The sequence below is a fragment of the Pseudoliparis swirei genome, chromosome 17 (assembly GCF_029220125.1).
Source record: "Pseudoliparis swirei isolate HS2019 ecotype Mariana Trench chromosome 17, NWPU_hadal_v1, whole genome shotgun sequence".
NCBI lineage: Eukaryota > Metazoa > Chordata > Actinopteri > Perciformes > Liparidae > Pseudoliparis > Pseudoliparis swirei.
Genome location: NC_079404.1, coordinates 472,890 through 490,632, shown reverse-complemented (window position 1 = coordinate 490,632; position 17,743 = coordinate 472,890). Strand labels below are relative to the sequence as shown.

Here is a 17,743-nt window from a genome sequence, read left to right as displayed (position 1 = left end):
TCGTCTCCAACCAGACAGATTTGTCTGTTTTCTATTGTAGCAAAAGTTAAAGTTGCCAATTAACATAAAGCTGTCCAACTCTAGGGGTTTATTTACATGTTGCCCCAAGTCGCTTATCAAATGAACGTGACTGGTACGAAGTGCTATTCTCCTGAGTTGCATTAACATAAGCCACCCCCGTTCCATTCAGTAGTTTATTAGTTAGAAACACAGGAGACAGAACAATGACCTCTCGCTGCCAGCGGAACCAACCAGGTGCTTCACAGGGTGACCAGTGCCTGGCCCACCTGGCGCTCACATGTGATGCTGCATGGAAACAGGCTCCGCCCCCCAGCCGCTGTCCAGCTCTGAGGTTGCAGTTCAATTCTCCTGCTGCTGGTTGTTTGAGAAGTTAATGGTGCCTTTTGTTGTTACTTCAAAGAATTGAAATAGTTTTGATCTGGTTGAAAACAGCAAAATGATGGAAAACATTTGAAGAAGCTTTTTGATGCAGCATATTCACAAAGTAGTCCTGAACAACTAGCCCAACCAATAATGTGTTAAAACAGCAGCATCCTTTGGGGGAAATACCAGGGTAATAAATACAACTCCTTTCAAAACAGCGAGACATCAGTGTTAGGCAGCTTCACCTGCAGTGGTGGAGGAGGTGCTGGGAGCTACTCCTCCTCACACCAGCCATCAGTCACTTTATTGCTTAGTGAGAGAAGTGCATATATTCTGAAAAAATAAAATAAATACACCCAGCCTGGAATTATTATTTCTCTTCCTTCATCCCTTTAAAAACATAAAACAACAAGCGTTAAAAGAAACAAACACTTCTGCTGTAGGAGCTGAGCAGCTTTGAGGATTAAGACTCTGAAGGCGCAGCTAGAAACTAAAGACTTCTTCAGTTTTACAAACAGAACTTGAACAAAGTGGCCTAATGACAGACTGGTAGAAAGAGTTTGCATTTTTTATTTGAGTCACTCGTAAAATTGATGCTAAAAACAGCAAAGTGGCGCCCCTGAGCTGTATGGATTACATACGACTGTAAAAATGCAATAAAATGAAAATAAAACTATTTTTCCCAGGCGCAGCTCTTTGTGTTGAGCCGTTTCTCAAATAGCTCCTCAAAAAGGTCCCAACATTTTACCAGTTCACAAACAACTAAAACCAGAAGCACGGAGCAGAGCCGCTCTTTAAATCACCGGCCAATAGGAGAGGCCCCTCATGGATCCAGCTCTTCACAACACAGCACGTCTGAATAATTAAAGTAAAACCTGGGAAGCTGCTGCAGGACATCTGGCCCTCGTCTTCGTTTAGCTAACGTTGTTTCAGTCAACGTCATTTCTATTGTTACGATGTGAGAGTTTCAGAATCTGAAGTGACCTCCATCGTCACCACAGAGTACTTTGAGATTCAAGTACACACTTCTTTATTTTACCCTTCTGCCTGCTACTCGCTCACAGTCAGATTAAAGGCTTCCTGATGGGAAGCAGAGGGGTAGGGTGTAGGTGGGGAAACAGCGCCCCCTGGCTGCTGCATGGGGTAGGGTGTAGGTGGGGAAACAGCACCCCCTGGCTGCTGCATGGGGTAGGGTGTAGGTGGGGAAACAGCGCCCCCTGGCTGCTGCATGGGGTAGGGTGTAGGTGGGGAAACAGCGCCCCCTGGCTGTTGCATGGGGTAGGGTGTAGGTGGGGAAACAGCGCCCTGGCTGCTGCATGGGGTTGGGTGTGGTGGGAAACAGCGCCCTGGCTGTTGCATGGGGTAGGGTGTGGTGGGAAACAGCGCCCTGGCTGCTGCATGGGGTAGGGTGTGGTGGGAAACAGCGCCCCCTGGCTGCTGCATGGGGTAGGGTGTAGGTGGGGAAACAGCGCCCCCTGGCTGTTGCATGGGGTAGGGTGTAGGTGGGGAAACAGCGCCCCCTGGCTGCTGCATGGGGTAGGGTGTAGGTGGGGAAACAGCGCCCCCTGGCTGCTGCGTGGGGTTGGGTGTAGGTGGGGAAACAGCGCCCCCTGGCTGCTGCATGGGGTAGGGTGTAGGTGGGGAAACAGCGCCCCCTGGCTGCTCCGTGGGGTTGGGTGTAGGTGTGGAAACAGCGCCCCCTGGCTGCTCCGTGGGGTTGGGTGTAGGTGTGGAAACAGCGCCCCCTGGCTGCTGCATGGGGTAGGGTGTAGGTGGGGAAACAGCGCCCCCTGGCTGCTCCGTGGGGTTGGGTGTAGGTGTGGAAACAGCGCCCCCTGGCTGCTGCATGGGGTAGGGTGTAGGTGGGGAAACAGCGCCCCCTGGCTGCTCCGTGGGGTTGGGTGTAGGTGGGGAAACAGCGCCCCCTGGCTGCTGCATGGGGTAGGGTGTAGGTGGGGAAACAGCGCCCCCTGGCTGCTGCGTGGGGTTGGGTGTAGGTGGGGAAACAGCGCCCCCTGGCTGCTGCGTGTGGACCTGCCGGCCTCCCTCACAGTTTGGCAGCCATGAAGTTGATGTGAGGCTTGACCAATGGGAAGAGAGGAAGGCTCCTCTTGAACTCCGTCATGTCCTGAACCAGTGTGGGCTGCGAGGAAAGAAACACGATGACGTCATCACAATGGCACTTCGAGGGCGGACCCTCTCCTGAAGGAATTTGTTCCCATCTTAGAAAACGGTTGTTTTATTTAACATAACTTGCCAACACACAGAATATGTGACACACACACACACAACTATAACAACCTCTTTTTTTTTCACATGAAAAAAACAAACTAATTTAGATGAGACTTTGAAAAATGATCCCAAGAATTTGTTTTCATAAACACAGAAGCACCAACAGGGCGTTACCTGGGGCAGGGAGGGAGCGGGCGCCAGGTTGACGTCATTCTGGGCCGGGAACTCTGCCACTATTGGACCTGGTGAACACAGTGAAGTCAAGTCAACGCGTCTAAAGGAAGCGACTGAACTGGTGACCACGATACTCACAGGAGTCCATCTCTCTGGACAGGACGTGCACGGACACCTTGTGTCTCTTCGGGGCCTCGACAGTCAGCCGCTCCTGCAGGGACGAAACAAAAAAACAACCATGAGAAATGATGTTACAAATCTGCAAGAAAAACTTTCTGGGGTCGAGATCTTAGAGAAAATGTTGGATTTACAGGATCAACTCCCCCTAAAAACCTTTCACCTAAAACAGACAATCATGATTCAAAACCAGCGCCTCTCAGGTGTCGTGACATTCGGTGTCTCTACTCACTCTGTAGAAGTTCATGACGTTCTCCTTGGTCAACGTCTTTAGGTGCGACACTTCAGTGCTATCTGAACCGGGGAAACAAAAAGGTTTAAAGGGAGCTTTCCATTCCTACAGACTAGCTATTCCTCCTGCATAAGCACCAGTAATCAGGTGCAAATGAATAATGCGTCATCGATGCTATATGAGAGATGGGATCACTTTCATTTCGGCTAATTTCTTGTGACAAATGAGACTTTTCCAATCAGTCTCTATAGCCATGAACAGATTGATGATAAAGCAAGAATCTGGTGTGTGTGGAGCCGCCAACGCGCTGCAGGAGGGGGCGGCGGCCTCACCTCGGTCAAAGTTGTATTGCTGGGAGATGATCTCCCCCCAGTACTTGGCGCACTCGGCCGAGAGCTTCTTGGGCTTGTCCAGGCGGCGGATGGCCAGAGCCTGGATGTGTTTCTGGAAGGCCTCGTCGCTCATCTCCTCCACGGCCTTCTCCATGGTGCAGAGGAAGGCCTCCACGCGGCCCTCCAGGTAGTGGGGCGGCTTCTCCGACTGGATGATGAAGCGGAGGCCCTGCACCCCGTTGGCCCGCCGCGGCCCGCTGAACACGATGTAGCCTGGGGGGGTAAGCTAGAGCTGAGCACCGCCGACAGCCGGACGCCACGGCGGCTCTCAGACGACGAGCGTCTCGGGGAGCCTTTCAAGTGGTTTCGTTTGAACGAAGCATTGGGCTACGTTCAGAGCGCCGCTCACCCAGCTGCTCTTTGGTCCTCAGGGTGTTGAAGAAGGGCTCGGAGATGATCTGGCAGTAGAGCTCCAGCAGCATGTTGTCGTGGGTCGTCTGCATGTCGGTCTGATAGTAGATCTCGATGCCGCTGTTGTTGTGCACCTCGTTTTTCTGCTGGTACACATACCAGCCCCCTGAGAAGCGCACAGCGAGGTTACTCATCCTCCCAGACAGCGGCCGACAGCTGGGCTGCCAAACGCTTAAGTTTACACCAAAACAAGTCCGGGACCCACCGTCTGGAACCTGCACCTCCCGGTAGCGAATCAGCTGGCTCGGGAGGAGGGGCTTGGTGTGGACGTGCTCGATGAGCGCGTCCTCCAACATTTGCAACATGCCGAGAGCCGACTGGAGGGACGGGGGAGGGGAAACGACACGGTTAGTCCTCTAAACCATCTTGTGAATGAGAATTTGATCTCACGATCATATTAGTGCATTTACTAAATTCTTGGATAGACCTACATGTTACACACTATATTTACATAAGAAAACAAGGGGATAACCAGGTATATATATTTATATAAATGCATGAGAGTATAGAGATAGTGTGAGTAGAAGCTCTTCAGTACACCTCCGGTGCAACAAGGGGGGGTATGAGGCTCTGACGAGAACAGCCACTGAGAAAATTGCATCTATGACATATATATATATATTTAAAGTAAAGTACAGTGACTAACCTCCTTGGTGATGTTGCCATGGAGAAGGGCTTCAATGTGTAACCGTGACAACAGCTGTGGTATGAAGGCCTTGAGTCGTGAGAGAGTCACATCTGGAAAACAGAGAAAAGCAATTAAGAACTTCCATCAAGTTTCAATAAAGGAACAAAGAGACCAACTTGTGTGTATTGCACACAACGCCTCACCATCCAGCGCCTCCCGGAGCTCGTCTTTAGTCCACGCCACCTCCGTCATGAGCAGGCGGAGGTAGTACATGGCGTGCTGGTGAGGCTGCTCGGCTCGGAAGTTGTTCAGGGACCTCATGTACTGCGGGGAAACGGAGCAGTTCAGCATCCTCACTTCCTCAGCAGGTCATCCGGGTCACGACTCGTCACCACGTCGTCTGAGGCGGCGCCGCTTACCGCTTCCTTGATGATGTCGAAGCGCTTCTCGTCGATCTTGAAGTTGGACATCTTCTCCACGATCTTCTGCAGCAGGATGTGCTGCTTGTCACTGTAACCTTTGACGGACAGCTGCAGCCAGTGAGAGGACGGGTGTTACGTCAGCAACAGGAGCCACTTCTTCTTTTGACCCAGCATTTATTCATGAGCTGTGGAGTTAGTGGCTGACCAGATGAAACGCCTCCCAGTTCACTAAAGACATCCCACCAGAGGAGGCGCGCTCCTCACAGCCACGAGTTCAACAACTCAACGTTATTTAAAGGCTTTGACATATCCTCATGATGCAGCTACATGGCTGGGAGCTCAGACTCCTCCCCTTCCTCCATAAAGTCATCTCCCCTCACATCAGCAACCTTTAAACACCCGCTGCACCATCACATGCCTACAAAGAGCCGAGCACCGTCTCTCAGGACACGAGGTGAGAGGTCACGAGACAGGTCAGTAGGTCACGAGACAGGTCACCAGACAGGTCACCAGGTCACGAGACAGGTCACCAGGTCACGAGACAGGTCATTAGGTCACGAGACAGGTCACCAGGTCACGAGACAGGTCACCAGGTCACGAGACAGGTCACGAGACAGGTCACTAGGTCACGATACAGGTCACCAGGTCATGAGACAGGTCACTAGGTCATGAGACAGGTCACTAGGTCATGAGACAGGTCACTAGGTCATGAGACAGGTCACATGACAGAGGGGAGAGTGTTAGGAAAGGAAGTTACTGAGTTTTAAGGCGTTTTGAAAATAATTCTCTTTTTACCTGCATGATGTCACGTCCAATATGTTCAGGTCGTACCAGGAATGCCTAAACGCTCCTCATTGCATCATCCAGACGTCTTAAGCCAACACCAGCCTGACGGGTCGAGGACCTCATGAGGTCGAGGGTTTGAATACTTACATACATCCCATAGACGGTATTCTGGAGGTCATAGTTCAAGCCGGCCAGCTCGGCCGCGTACGCGTACTCGTTGAGGGAGTCCTTGAGGAGCTCCAGGTACAGATACGCCATGTTGCAGTGCAATGGGTCCACATAGGCAAACGGGCTGCGGAGGGAACAGGAAGTAGCAGAGACATGTCATCACAGGAGGAAGTGACGGGATTCACTCGGCGGACGACAAGCTTCAGCTTGTGAAATGAAAACAGTCTGAGACTCCAGCAACGCTGGACAGGGAAGGAGACATTTCCTGTTTTAATTACCGTTGATCCGTTTGCCTCTAAAGAAAGAATACTGAAATCCTCCTTCAGGAGCCGAGCACATGCACACAAGGATTTCAGTCAAATGTCATTTAAATTGAGATGTTTGCATTCCTGATGGCTTCAGACACTCTGACCAGATAAGTTTACATTACAGTCAAACAACTATTAAGCTCCTTTGAAAGATTTAAAGCTTTCATTGGAAAGCAGCTAGTTAAAACAACCACTAACAATTAATAGAAATATATCTATTTTTAGACACGTTTCGGCACTTCTTTACTCAGCGACTACTTTTAAATATCACCAGTTGTGTTTAATGTGCATTAGTACAAGTGATATTTGTTTTGTCATTCTTGTCATGGCTAGAACGTGTGAGGACCTCCTGGTGAGGACCAGGTACCTGAAGAACTCAAAGTTCAGGCAGGCCTTGGGCAGGAAGAACTTGTCGTCCTGCTTGAACCACACTTTGCTCATCGCAGTGTCCTGGAGAAACAGGAACATGTATTAGTTTCATACTCGAGTCCCTGCTGTGCACGGATACTCGTTAGCGGTCCCTGGAAATGAAAAGCGAAGTCACCTTGATGAGCGTGGGGACGGGCGGGGCGTCTTTCTCCAGCGGGTAGATCTCGAAGTTGGTCGGGATGAACTCGTTCTTCACGGGCAGCTTGAACTTGTTGTTGAGGTCGGCACTCGCCCATTTCTGAAGCACAGGAGCAGGACGAGTTAGAATCCACCTGCGCCCAGTCCTCATTTTCACCAGACTTGCAACTCGATAAAACCTCCGTTAGCCGCGGTTAGCTCGGTTGGTTAGCTGCCAGCCACCGTGAGCTTGTTCCCCTCGTCGACTCCAACACAGACTTGTTGTTCACGATGAGTCGTCATCAGGGACCAATAACCAGGGTGCACGCGTGTCACCTCAGGTAGCAGTCTGCACATGTGCAGTACGGACCGGGTAAGCCGAGGCCCAGAGATACCCGACCCAGCACCTCGGGGGCTTTTCTGATGCCGGGATCTGGACACGGTGCGGCGCTCACCTGCAGGGACTCCTCGCTGATGGCCTCCTGCTTGTACTGCGTGCCGTACCACTCTTCTGTCTTGTCGGTTTGACCTTCAAATGAATTTGACACTACCGCAACTCTGAGGGGGGAGAAGAGACTTTAAGACACCTGATCTCAGTGGGATTAGAATGTCCATTTCTTATAACTGTTAAACCTATAAACAAACAGGAAGTGCACGACACCTCCAGACAATCTGGCACCAACCTGACGTATTCTGGTCTCAGCTTATCCAGAACCATCTCAATCAGATCTGGCCTGAACTCCTCCAACAGGTACTCTGCAGCTAGGACCTCCTCCAGAGGGTAGTACTGAAACACAGAGAGGGTAGGACTGAAACACACAGAGGGTAGTACTGAAACACAGAGGGTAGTACTGAAACACAGAGGGTAGTACTGAAACACAGAGGGTAGTACTGAAACACACAGAGGGTAGTACTGAAACACACAGAGGGTAGTACTGAAACACAGAGGGTAGTACTGAAACACAGAGAGGGTAGGACTGAAACACAGAGAGGGTAGTACTGAAACACAGAGAGGGTAGGACTGAAACACAGAGGGTAGTACTGAAACACACAGAGGGTAGTACTGAAACACACAGAGGGTAGTACTGAAACACAGAGGGTAGTACTGAAACACAGAGGGTAGTACTGAAACACAGAGAGGGTAGGACTGAAACACACAGAGGGTAGTACTGAAACACACAGAGGGTAGTACTGAAACACAGAGAGGGTAGGACTGAAACACAGAGGGTAGTACTGAAACACAGAGAGGGTAGGACTGAAACACAGAGAGGGTAGTACTGAAACACAGAGGGTAGTACTGAAACACAGAGGGTAGTACTGAAACACAGAGAGGGTAGTACTGAAACACAGAGGGTAGGACTGAACCACAGAGAGGGTAGTACTGAACCACAGAGGGTAGGACTGAAACACAGAGGGTAGTACTGAAACACACAGAGGGTAGTACTGAAACAAACAGGGTAGGACTGAAACACAGAGAGGGTAGTACTGAAACACAGAGAGGGTAGTACTGAAACACACAGAGGGTAGTACTGAAACACAGAGGGTAGTACTGAAACACACAGAGGGTAGGACTGAAACACAGAGAGGGTAGTATTGAAACAAACAGGGTAGGACTGAAACACAGAGAGGGTAGTACTGAAACACACAGAGGGTAGTACTGAAACACACAGGGTAGGACTGAAACACAGAGAGGGTAGTACTGAAACACACAGAGGGTAGGACTGAAACACAGAGGGTAGGACTGAACCACAGAGGGTAGGACTGAAACACAGAGGGTAGGACTGAAACACAGAGGGTAGGACTGAAACACAGAGGGTAGGACTGAAACACAGAGGGTAGGACTGAAACACAGAGGGTAGGACTGAAACACAGAGGGTAGGACTGAAACACAGAGGGTAGGACTGAAACACAGAGGGTAGTACTGAAACACAGAGGGTAGGACTGAACCACAGAGGGTAGGACTGAACCACAGAGGGTAGGACTGAAACACAGAGGGTAGGACTGAAACACAGAGGGTAGGACTGAAACAGAGGGTAGTACTGAAACACAGAGGGTAGGACTGAAACACACAGAGTAGTACTGAAACACACAGGGTAGTACTGAAACACAGAGAGGGTAGGACTGAAACACACAGAGGGTAGGACTGAAACACAGAGAGGGTAGTACTGAAACACAGAGGGTAGGACTGAAACACAGAGGGTAGTACTGAAACACAGAGGGTAGTACTGAAACACAGAGGGTAGTACTGAAACACAGAGGGTAGGACTGAAACACAGAGGGTAGGACTGAAACAGAGGGTAGGACTGAAACACAGAGGGTAGGACTGAAACAGAGGGTAGGACTGAAACACAGAGGGTAGGACTGAAACACAGAGGGTAGGACTGAAACACAGAGGGTAGGACTGAAACACAGAGGGTAGGACTGAAACACAGAGGGTAGGACTGAAACACAGAGGGTAGGACTGAACCACAGAGGGTAGGACTGAAACACAGAGGGTAGGACTGAAACACAGAGGGTAGGACTGAAACACAGAGGGTAGGACTGAAACACAGAGGGTAGGACTGAAACAGAGGGTAGGACTGAAACACAGAGGGTAGGACTGAAACAGAGGGTAGGACTGAAACACAGAGGGTAGGACTGAAACACAGAGGGTAGGACTGAAACACAGAGGGTAGGACTGAAACACAGAGGGTAGTACTGAAACACACAGAGGGTAGGACTGAAACACACAGAGGGTAGGACTGAAACACAGAGGGTAGGACTGAAACACAGAGGGTAGTACTGAAACACACAGAGGGTAGGACTGAAACACACAGAGGGTAGTACTGAAACACAGAGGGTAGGACTGAAACACAGAGGGTAGGACTGAAACACAGAGGGTAGGACTGAAACACAGAGGGTAGTACTGAAACATACAGGGTAGGACTGAAACACAGAGGGTAGGACTGAAACACAGAGGGTAGTATTGAAACACAGGGTAGTACTGAAACACAGAGGGTAGGACTGAAACACAGAGGGTAGGACTGAAACACAGAGGGTAGTACTGAAACACACAGAGGGTAGGACTGAAACACACAGAGGGTAGTACTGAAACACAGAGGGTAGGACTGAAACATACAGGGTAGGACTGAAACACACAGAGGGTAGTACTGAAACACAGAGGGTAGTACTGAAACATACAGGGTAGGACTGAAACACACAGAGGGTAGTACTGAAACACAGAGGGTAGGACTGAAACACAGAGGGTAGGACTGAAACACAGAGGGTAGTACTGAAACAAACAGGGTAGTACTGAAACACAGAGGGTAGTACTGAAACATACAGGGTAGGACTGAAACACACAGGGTAGGACTGAAACACAGAGGGTAGTACTGAAACATACAGGGTAGGACTGAAACACACAGGGTAGGACTGAAACACAGAGGGTCAACAGTAGGTAGAGCGACGCCCTGGAGCTGCAGTGCGTCTCCATGGAAACGATCTTTGGATGGAGAGGAGACCTACGTGCACTAGGCCGGACACTTTGGACGTGTAGCCACGAGGTCGCTCCTTGTCCTTGAATCTGAAGGCCACTTTGTTTAAATCCTAGAGAGAGAGAGAGACACAGAGAGAGAGACAGAGAGAGAGACACAGAGAGAGAGAGAGAGAGACAGAGAGAGAGAGAGAGACACAGAGAGAGAGAGAGACACAGAGAGAGAGAGAGAGAGAGAGAGACAGAGAGAGACAGAGAGAGAGAGAGAGAGAGACACAGAGAGAGAGAGAGAGACACATTGTAACAGGTGAAATCACAACAGTTTTATACAATCAACAGGAATTCGGAGCCAGATTCTAGAGACGAGTCTCTCTAATCTTCTCGGAGCAGTTTCAGTATCACAGTTCATAGAATCCATTTGAGATGATTTCACCAGTCTCTGCTGCTCGTTTCCTCTGAACAGAAACACACGCGTTCAATCTCACAACCTTTTGAGACAATCACTTTAATCCAGTGATGATACTCTGAGTTTCTTGCCCAGCGTCTCCTCCTCGGTCCACCTTGACCGTGGAGCTCTAAACTCTCCGGGTATTGGTCGTATTATCCGTCTCTCGTCCAGGGAGGCTACAGCCCCTTGGACCTTAAACTTCTGAAGATGTGCAGCTGTAATCACAGGAGCAGCAGCTGCTTGGAGGCCTTTACCGTCAACATGCTGGTGTATAAAGGTCCTTCTCCAACTCTCCGTGGCCTGTGGTCCAGGTTCAGTGAGTAAACAGACGGACTCAGCTCTTCCCGAGACCGGATCTCTTAATTACCTTGCACTCCTCAAACACCCACTCCTGAGGGCCCTCAGTACGCAGCTTCTGGATGTACTGGAACATGTGGAAGATGATGTCCTCAACGTGCACTGCAGACACACACACACACACTGTAGAGGCCATGGCTGAACATACAGTACACTTCATTTGCCAACAAGCAACTGAGACCACAGGGAATTCAGCTTCACTCACAGAGGCCCTCCTCCGTCAGGTCCACGTTGATGATGAAGAACATGAAGCCCCGGGCTCCTTCTTTCTGCCCGCCAACAAGTGTGTTCACCCAGCCTTAGAAACACGGACCATACATTTCATTTAGTCATGAGTACATAGAAGAATTAGAATGGTACATCTTGAATACTTTAAACCTCGATCTGGTTGAATAATCAATTACAAAATGATGAATCTTCAGATTCTTGTACTTGTTATTTAGTGTGTGTGCGCATATTATATATATATATATATATATACACACACACAGATACACTAAAACACGCTATGGCTCCTGTGAAAGTCGCCGTAGCGTGTGAACCGTGTACCATGGACCTCAGTTGAGGATTCAGAGAAGTGCTTCTTGCCTGACCGACAGCTACAACCACAGGACGGGAACGGACATCTTACTCTTCTCATACGTTTGTGTTGGTACTCTACCCAGATCAGTTCTGTGTCAAAGTCGGACATCTGCACCACACCTTCCAGAGACAATCTCAGCTGCCGCTGTGCATGACGCCTCACCTTTAGATTTAAGCTCAGATAACAGACTTCCGGGTCCTTCGTGACCAATCAGATGGCCCAGATAGTGCCCTGGGTTAGACTTGTAGTACTTCTGCAGGTCCGGGATGGGGAACGTCACATACAGGTTCCTGATGTCTTTAATAGGAACCACTTTGTAGAATTGCTGCAAAAAAACAAACATTATTACTCATCATATTTTAGAAAACTGATGTTGATGTTAACTGTAAAATAACATCCCGTGTCTGAATACATTTCCCCCTCAAGACATTGAAAATGTATTTTCATATAGCAAACAGAGGTATCACAATGAACTAGCTAACATAAATATACATGACATCCTGGGTGGTCCCAGTAAAGTGGGAGACGCTGACCGGCTCACCTTGAGGTGCTCCTCCTGGAAGGGGTGCTCCGGGAACTCTGGGATCGGTACGTTCTTGTTCTCCACTTCCCCAAACAGCTTGACCACCATGGCGGTCAAGTCGTCTAATGATTCTGTAGAGAGGAAAAAAACTCTTAGTTTCACTTGGATTATTTAAAAGGAAACACCGAGCTGACGAGTGCACAGAGAGACGGACACCAGGAGGAGGTCTGTGACGGCACCGTCAGTAAAACACAAGTCACCAACTATTGGCCTCAACATTAACCTATTTTAGAACGCACACAATGGTTAAACACCTTTCATTTCTCAAAAACCTTTTACTGCAATGCCAGCTTTAGTTTCCTAGAAAGAAGACTGAGACGGCTGAACAGGAAGTCACGCATGACCTGCAAAGTGTGTTCCTCTCGGTGGTCGAGACCGACGGAACGATGTGTTGACAAGTCCCACGAGAGGTCTCACACACACGAGGCTGACTCTGACCTCTGACCTCCACACACACACACACGAGGCTGACTGACCTCCACACACACACGAGGCTGACTCTGACCTCTGACCTCCACACACACGAGGCTGACTGACCTCCACACACACACGAGGCTGACTCTGACCTCTGACCTCCACACACACGAGGCTGACTGACCTCTGACCTCCACACACACACGAGGCTGACTCTGACCTCCACACACACACGAGGCTGACTCTGACCTCTGACCTCCACACACACACACACGAGGCTGACTGACCTCCACACACACACGAGGCTGACTCTGACCTCTGACCTCCACACACACACACGAGGCTGACTGACCTCTGACCTCCACACACACACAAGGCTGACTGACCTCTGACCTCCACACACACACGAGGCTGACTGACCTCTGACCTCCACACACACGAGGCTGACTGACCTCCACACACACGAGGCTGACTGACCTCTGACCTCCACCCCCACACACACAAACACACACTTGACTCGTACCTCTTCCCAACACACACAGGCCCATGAGGTTGGCGGAGTAATATGTGGAATGAAACTTCAGGAGCTCCTGGCGAATGTCAATCCCTTCTTTACACGGCCGGGTCTCGAGGGTCAACTTGTTCCCTAACAGAAGAAATAAAAACAGAGTCCACGTCACTCATGTCTGGCCCACAGAGGGGCCTCTTCATAAAAGTGGGTTATTAATGCGGGCGCATGTGTAATAACGATAACTCTGGTTATCGCGTACCTGTTCCGAACTTGCTGAAGGGGTGGTCCGGGTTGCCGGTGGCCTTCTCCAACTGGAACAGCCTCCAGGCGTCATTCATCAGGTTCTTCTCGTGCTCAGAGTCCACGGCGTTCACCTCCCGGTCCTTGCAGCTCTCGTCGAACAGAGGGCAGAGGAAGAACTGGGCGAACCTACGTGGGTCAACGGGACGGGATCGTTAAACGGTACAACACTGAATGATGGTGGAGCAGGAATTCACTTTAAGATGCGTGATGACGCCAAAACATTTCAACATGAAAAGATTTGAAGAACGTGTAAAACTCATTTGCATGAGTGCAAAGCGAAGCAACTGCCACGCAAATGAGGAAAGATAAGAGCACACGACATCTGAATGGTGAGGTTTTGTCAAATATTTATACAACAAATGGAATATTGTACAAAATCATGTCAAATGCCAAACAGCAGCTCGTGGTTTAGATCAATAATACACATTTAACTAATATGCACACCAGATCCCTCTGTTGAGCTTTAAACTCTTTACGCTCTTCTATTTTCAAAGAGGCATCATTAATACTTCAAGACACTGCTCTGTCCTCTCCTGCCAGTCCAGTCGGCCCCCACAGGGGAACAAGTAGCACACAGAATCCTGCCACCATCATTATTTTATAGGTAAGCTTATCCAACAGGTTGAATTCTGACGCCACCTGCCTGCCTCTGCCCCCCACAGCGGAGCCATCAGGTTCCCTCTGAACCCGAGTCGGGGAGGAACTATGAGGATGTTTAAGAGAGCAGGAAGCCGGTCTGGTAACCATGACGACCAGACAGGAACCTGCAGCTCCATTGGTCAACATGAAAACACTGTAGTGGTGAAGATACAGGCACTGAGGCAGATATCGGCCTTAATGGGTTACGGTTCAGGGATATGCAGCCTAAAAACATTTTGCCTCATGCATGGAGGTTTGGGGGCTTCACTATTTGACACGAGTTGAATTAATTTCACTGGCTGTGAATTCACGTCAGGTTTAACCATCCCGACATTTGCAGAGACCAAGTCGTACTAGAGCGTCAAAGTCGACTCAGAAGATGAGCCGAGGGAATCAAAGTAAGCCAGACAAATGACTTTCTGGACATGGCAAAAAGAGTCTGGGCGAATGAACGTGAAGCACCTGTCGAGCGCTCCTTCCAGGTGCTCGTGGGACACGTCGAAGTAGTAGTTGGTGTGCTCCCCACTGGTGAAGGCATTGGAGCTGCCTGCATGCTCACTGAGGAACTGGCTGTATTCGTTCTCCTTGGGGTACTTCTTGGTCCCCAGGAACAGCATGTGCTCACAGAAGTGCGCCAGGCCCGAGATGTTCCCCGGGTCCGATAATGAACCTGGGAATGAAAGAAGGACGACAGAACATCAGACGACAGCTCTCAGATCCACGAAACAACATCTTCACTTCTCATCGTCTGGCCGACAAGGGGAGAGGGAAGAGAGGAAATAACCAGAGAACCAACGACTATGAATTACATTGGATTATTAAATACATTATTTCGATGCAACGCATAGAGTGCCAGAGGGTACGGGGTGGCGGACACTTTGCAACGGGCTCTGTCCGGCGGCGGGATATGTTGTGACCGCCATGGACAGGACATGGAGGCAGGTGATGTGACGCCGTTGACCTCCTCGGGCCGGGACCTCCAACGTCCACTGGGGCGGTTTGCAGCCAGGTGTCAGACATTGTGCACACATTTGCCCTGCTGCTTTCAAAGGGTCCCTGGAAGGTGTAATGACAGGTGACTTCCTGGCAAGAAAATAGTGATGAAAGACTTTTTTTTTTACCTATTTGGACATCCAAAGCAGCGGAGGATTTGTCTGTCGTCGGGTCACAGATGAGCATCGCCTTCAGGCCGTTGGTGAACTCCAAGCCCCGGTAAACCCGCTTGTCCTCAGGAGAGCGGATGATGTCACCAACCACCCTGTTCACAGCCGGGTGGTTCATTGTGAGGAAGACGCCGGCCTGAAGGGGAGGAGCCACATGGTGGGCAGTCAGCAACGGACTCGTCTGACTTTCATGCTCTGAGACAACCAGACATGAAGCCTCCTTTATTCCAATAGCACTTTTTTGGTTAAGAGTGTGTGGGGCCAAATATCATAATTCTGTGTAGGACAAGCCTGATAAATATTTAAAAATTATATAGATAACAATAAAATCAATGCATCTAAAAAACTAAATCCATGTTAAACTTTGCTGAACTCTTTCTATGCACCGCTCATCCTCCCATTGAGCCCACTGTGTGACTCACCTGTCCTTAAACTCAAATGAACTGAACTGTTGCGACATCCGTGCTCTCGTCTGGTGGAATTCTTAATTTGTAAGACTAACAATGATGATCCCTAATCCTGGATATATTACTTTGTTGTATTATTTGTTTAACTGTGCTATAGAGTTATTCTATGATTGCACACAACAGAATCCAAAGTCGATGTGTTTCGTGTTTTGACCAACTTTAATTAAAGAGCAAGTTGCTCCGTTTCAACCCACAAGAGACTTTTCCTGACAGTTTGTCCAGAAAGACTTTAATGAGAAGGTGAGACACTGTATTCAAACAACAATGCGGCGAGGACATTGTGCTCTTCCTATTAAAGCAGCTGTTCCAAAGACAACATCAAACGCTGATTCACGCTAAACGGTCACATGTCACCGGGATTTGTAACATTGGCTTCCAGCGGAGAAACGTGGATGTAATTTCTTATTACGCCTCTAAAATGTCGATATACTATTATATGTTCAATTTAGAGGATGAACAAATGTCTGTGTTACAAAACCATTTGAAATATATTCTAAAAGTCTTCAACTAGACTAGAGGGCATTAAATAATCCCCCTAGAACAGAAGGTAAACTATCTTTAACGTTAGCTTTCTAGATTAGCACGAGCAATATGAGCACGGCAGCCGTGTTAGTGTGTCTAACTATGAGGTTATTGATCATTCCCCGCTGTATAACATAGACTATAAGTGTAGCTACATTACGCTGCAGCTCCGTAATGTTCATCAACCCAACAGAGCCACGCTAAGTAGCCTCGCAGCTAACGGCTAGCTGGGCTCTGAACTGAAACAGGTCCGCAAACCGGCTGTAGCTCGGCAGCTAGCTAGCCTCTATTCGGTGTGAAAATAAGTCCATTATTCTTGAACAAAGAGTGAAGAGCTTTGACTTGACGACACTGACCTGAGATCTTGGTAAACACGGGAGCTGGTGACCTGGGCCGCCGGTTAGAGACGTCAACACTTTGCACCCAGAAGGCTAACCTGGGCTTTTAGGCCGCCATATTTAAATAGACCAAAGCAGTCGAACGCAGATCCAAACGTAATTCAAGATGGCACGCTATCAATTCTTCGATTATATCAGCAACTGATTGATGTGATAGCGACAATAGCTATTCATAAGACAGTCAAAGTTGACATTGACTGGCATGCGGCAAAATATCTTCCGTATTTCTGAAATAATTCTGTGTCATTGGTTCTGAGATCGATTATGAGCCCTGCGTGGTGATTTCTGCTCAGCGTCTCATGCCGGTGTCGGAGGCCTCGGCACTTAACTGGAGCCGCGAGGCATTAACGCGACTAATGCAACCTTCTGACGTCAATAGATTACAAGATTGCACATAATTCATCGACTGTAGTGAACTGGTGACACAGAGATATCAATAGTGAAGTCAGAGATGTATATTCACTTGAGATACTAAACAATAACCCACTGTAGCATATATATTTATCCCTGCACTTCTCGCACTCTCCACTTCTTCTGGCACTACTGTTTCACACCTGCGGTCAACTCAGCCGACACTCGGATCTCCTTGGTCAACTCAGCCGACACTTACATTTCTGTGCACCTGTAGACTGATGTTGACGGTAAACGCAGAAATGTAATTGTCGGCTGAATTGACCAAGGATTATCCGAGTGTCGGCTGAGTTGACCGCAGTTGTTTACCAGCCACTGTATATAGCCATTCCTCTTGTAGGCTACATACTTTAAGTCACTTCCTTAAACTTCTTAGACCGTTGCACTGTTTTGCACTGTTTGTTCTGTACTGCACTGTTTTGTTTGTTCTGTATTGTATTGTGTTGTCATGTATATTTTGTGTAAGCACTGAGAGACACTTTACCTAGTCAAATTCCTTGTTTGTGCAAACTTACTTGGCCAATAAAACTGATTCTGATTCTGAGATCTTCAAATATATGTAACATAAACAAACCTCTGCAAATTACATCAATACAAAACATTAAAGAACCG

General features: G+C 48.9%; 2 protein-coding genes across 2 annotated transcripts; both read right to left on the bottom strand.

The window, feature by feature from the left end:
- Positions 1 to 180: 180 nt before the first annotated feature.
- Positions 181 to 2,433, bottom strand: LOC130207142 (uncharacterized). The gene is made up of 2 exons (XM_056435615.1): positions 1,814 to 2,433; positions 181 to 1,690 (listed from the first exon to the last, which is right to left on the bottom strand). Exons 1-2 carry the CDS (start codon positions 2,320 to 2,322, stop codon positions 1,435 to 1,437), a joined length of 765 nt encoding a protein of 254 aa, XP_056291590.1. The 5' UTR covers positions 2,323 to 2,433; the 3' UTR covers positions 181 to 1,434.
- Positions 2,432 to 16,783, bottom strand: ide (insulin-degrading enzyme). The gene is made up of 25 exons (XM_056435614.1): positions 16,679 to 16,783; positions 15,292 to 15,469; positions 14,633 to 14,840; positions 13,488 to 13,657; positions 13,241 to 13,363; positions 12,262 to 12,374; positions 11,883 to 12,045; positions 11,343 to 11,435; positions 11,148 to 11,239; positions 10,365 to 10,445; positions 7,544 to 7,647; positions 7,316 to 7,418; positions 6,859 to 6,981; positions 6,682 to 6,764; positions 5,986 to 6,130; positions 5,050 to 5,160; positions 4,834 to 4,954; positions 4,649 to 4,740; positions 4,208 to 4,319; positions 3,941 to 4,108; positions 3,532 to 3,804; positions 3,200 to 3,261; positions 2,929 to 3,001; positions 2,791 to 2,858; positions 2,432 to 2,527 (listed from the first exon to the last, which is right to left on the bottom strand). Exons 2-25 carry the CDS (start codon positions 15,449 to 15,451, stop codon positions 2,432 to 2,434), a joined length of 2,937 nt encoding a protein of 978 aa, XP_056291589.1. The 5' UTR covers positions 15,452 to 15,469; positions 16,679 to 16,783.
- Positions 16,784 to 17,743: the final 960 nt, after the last annotated feature.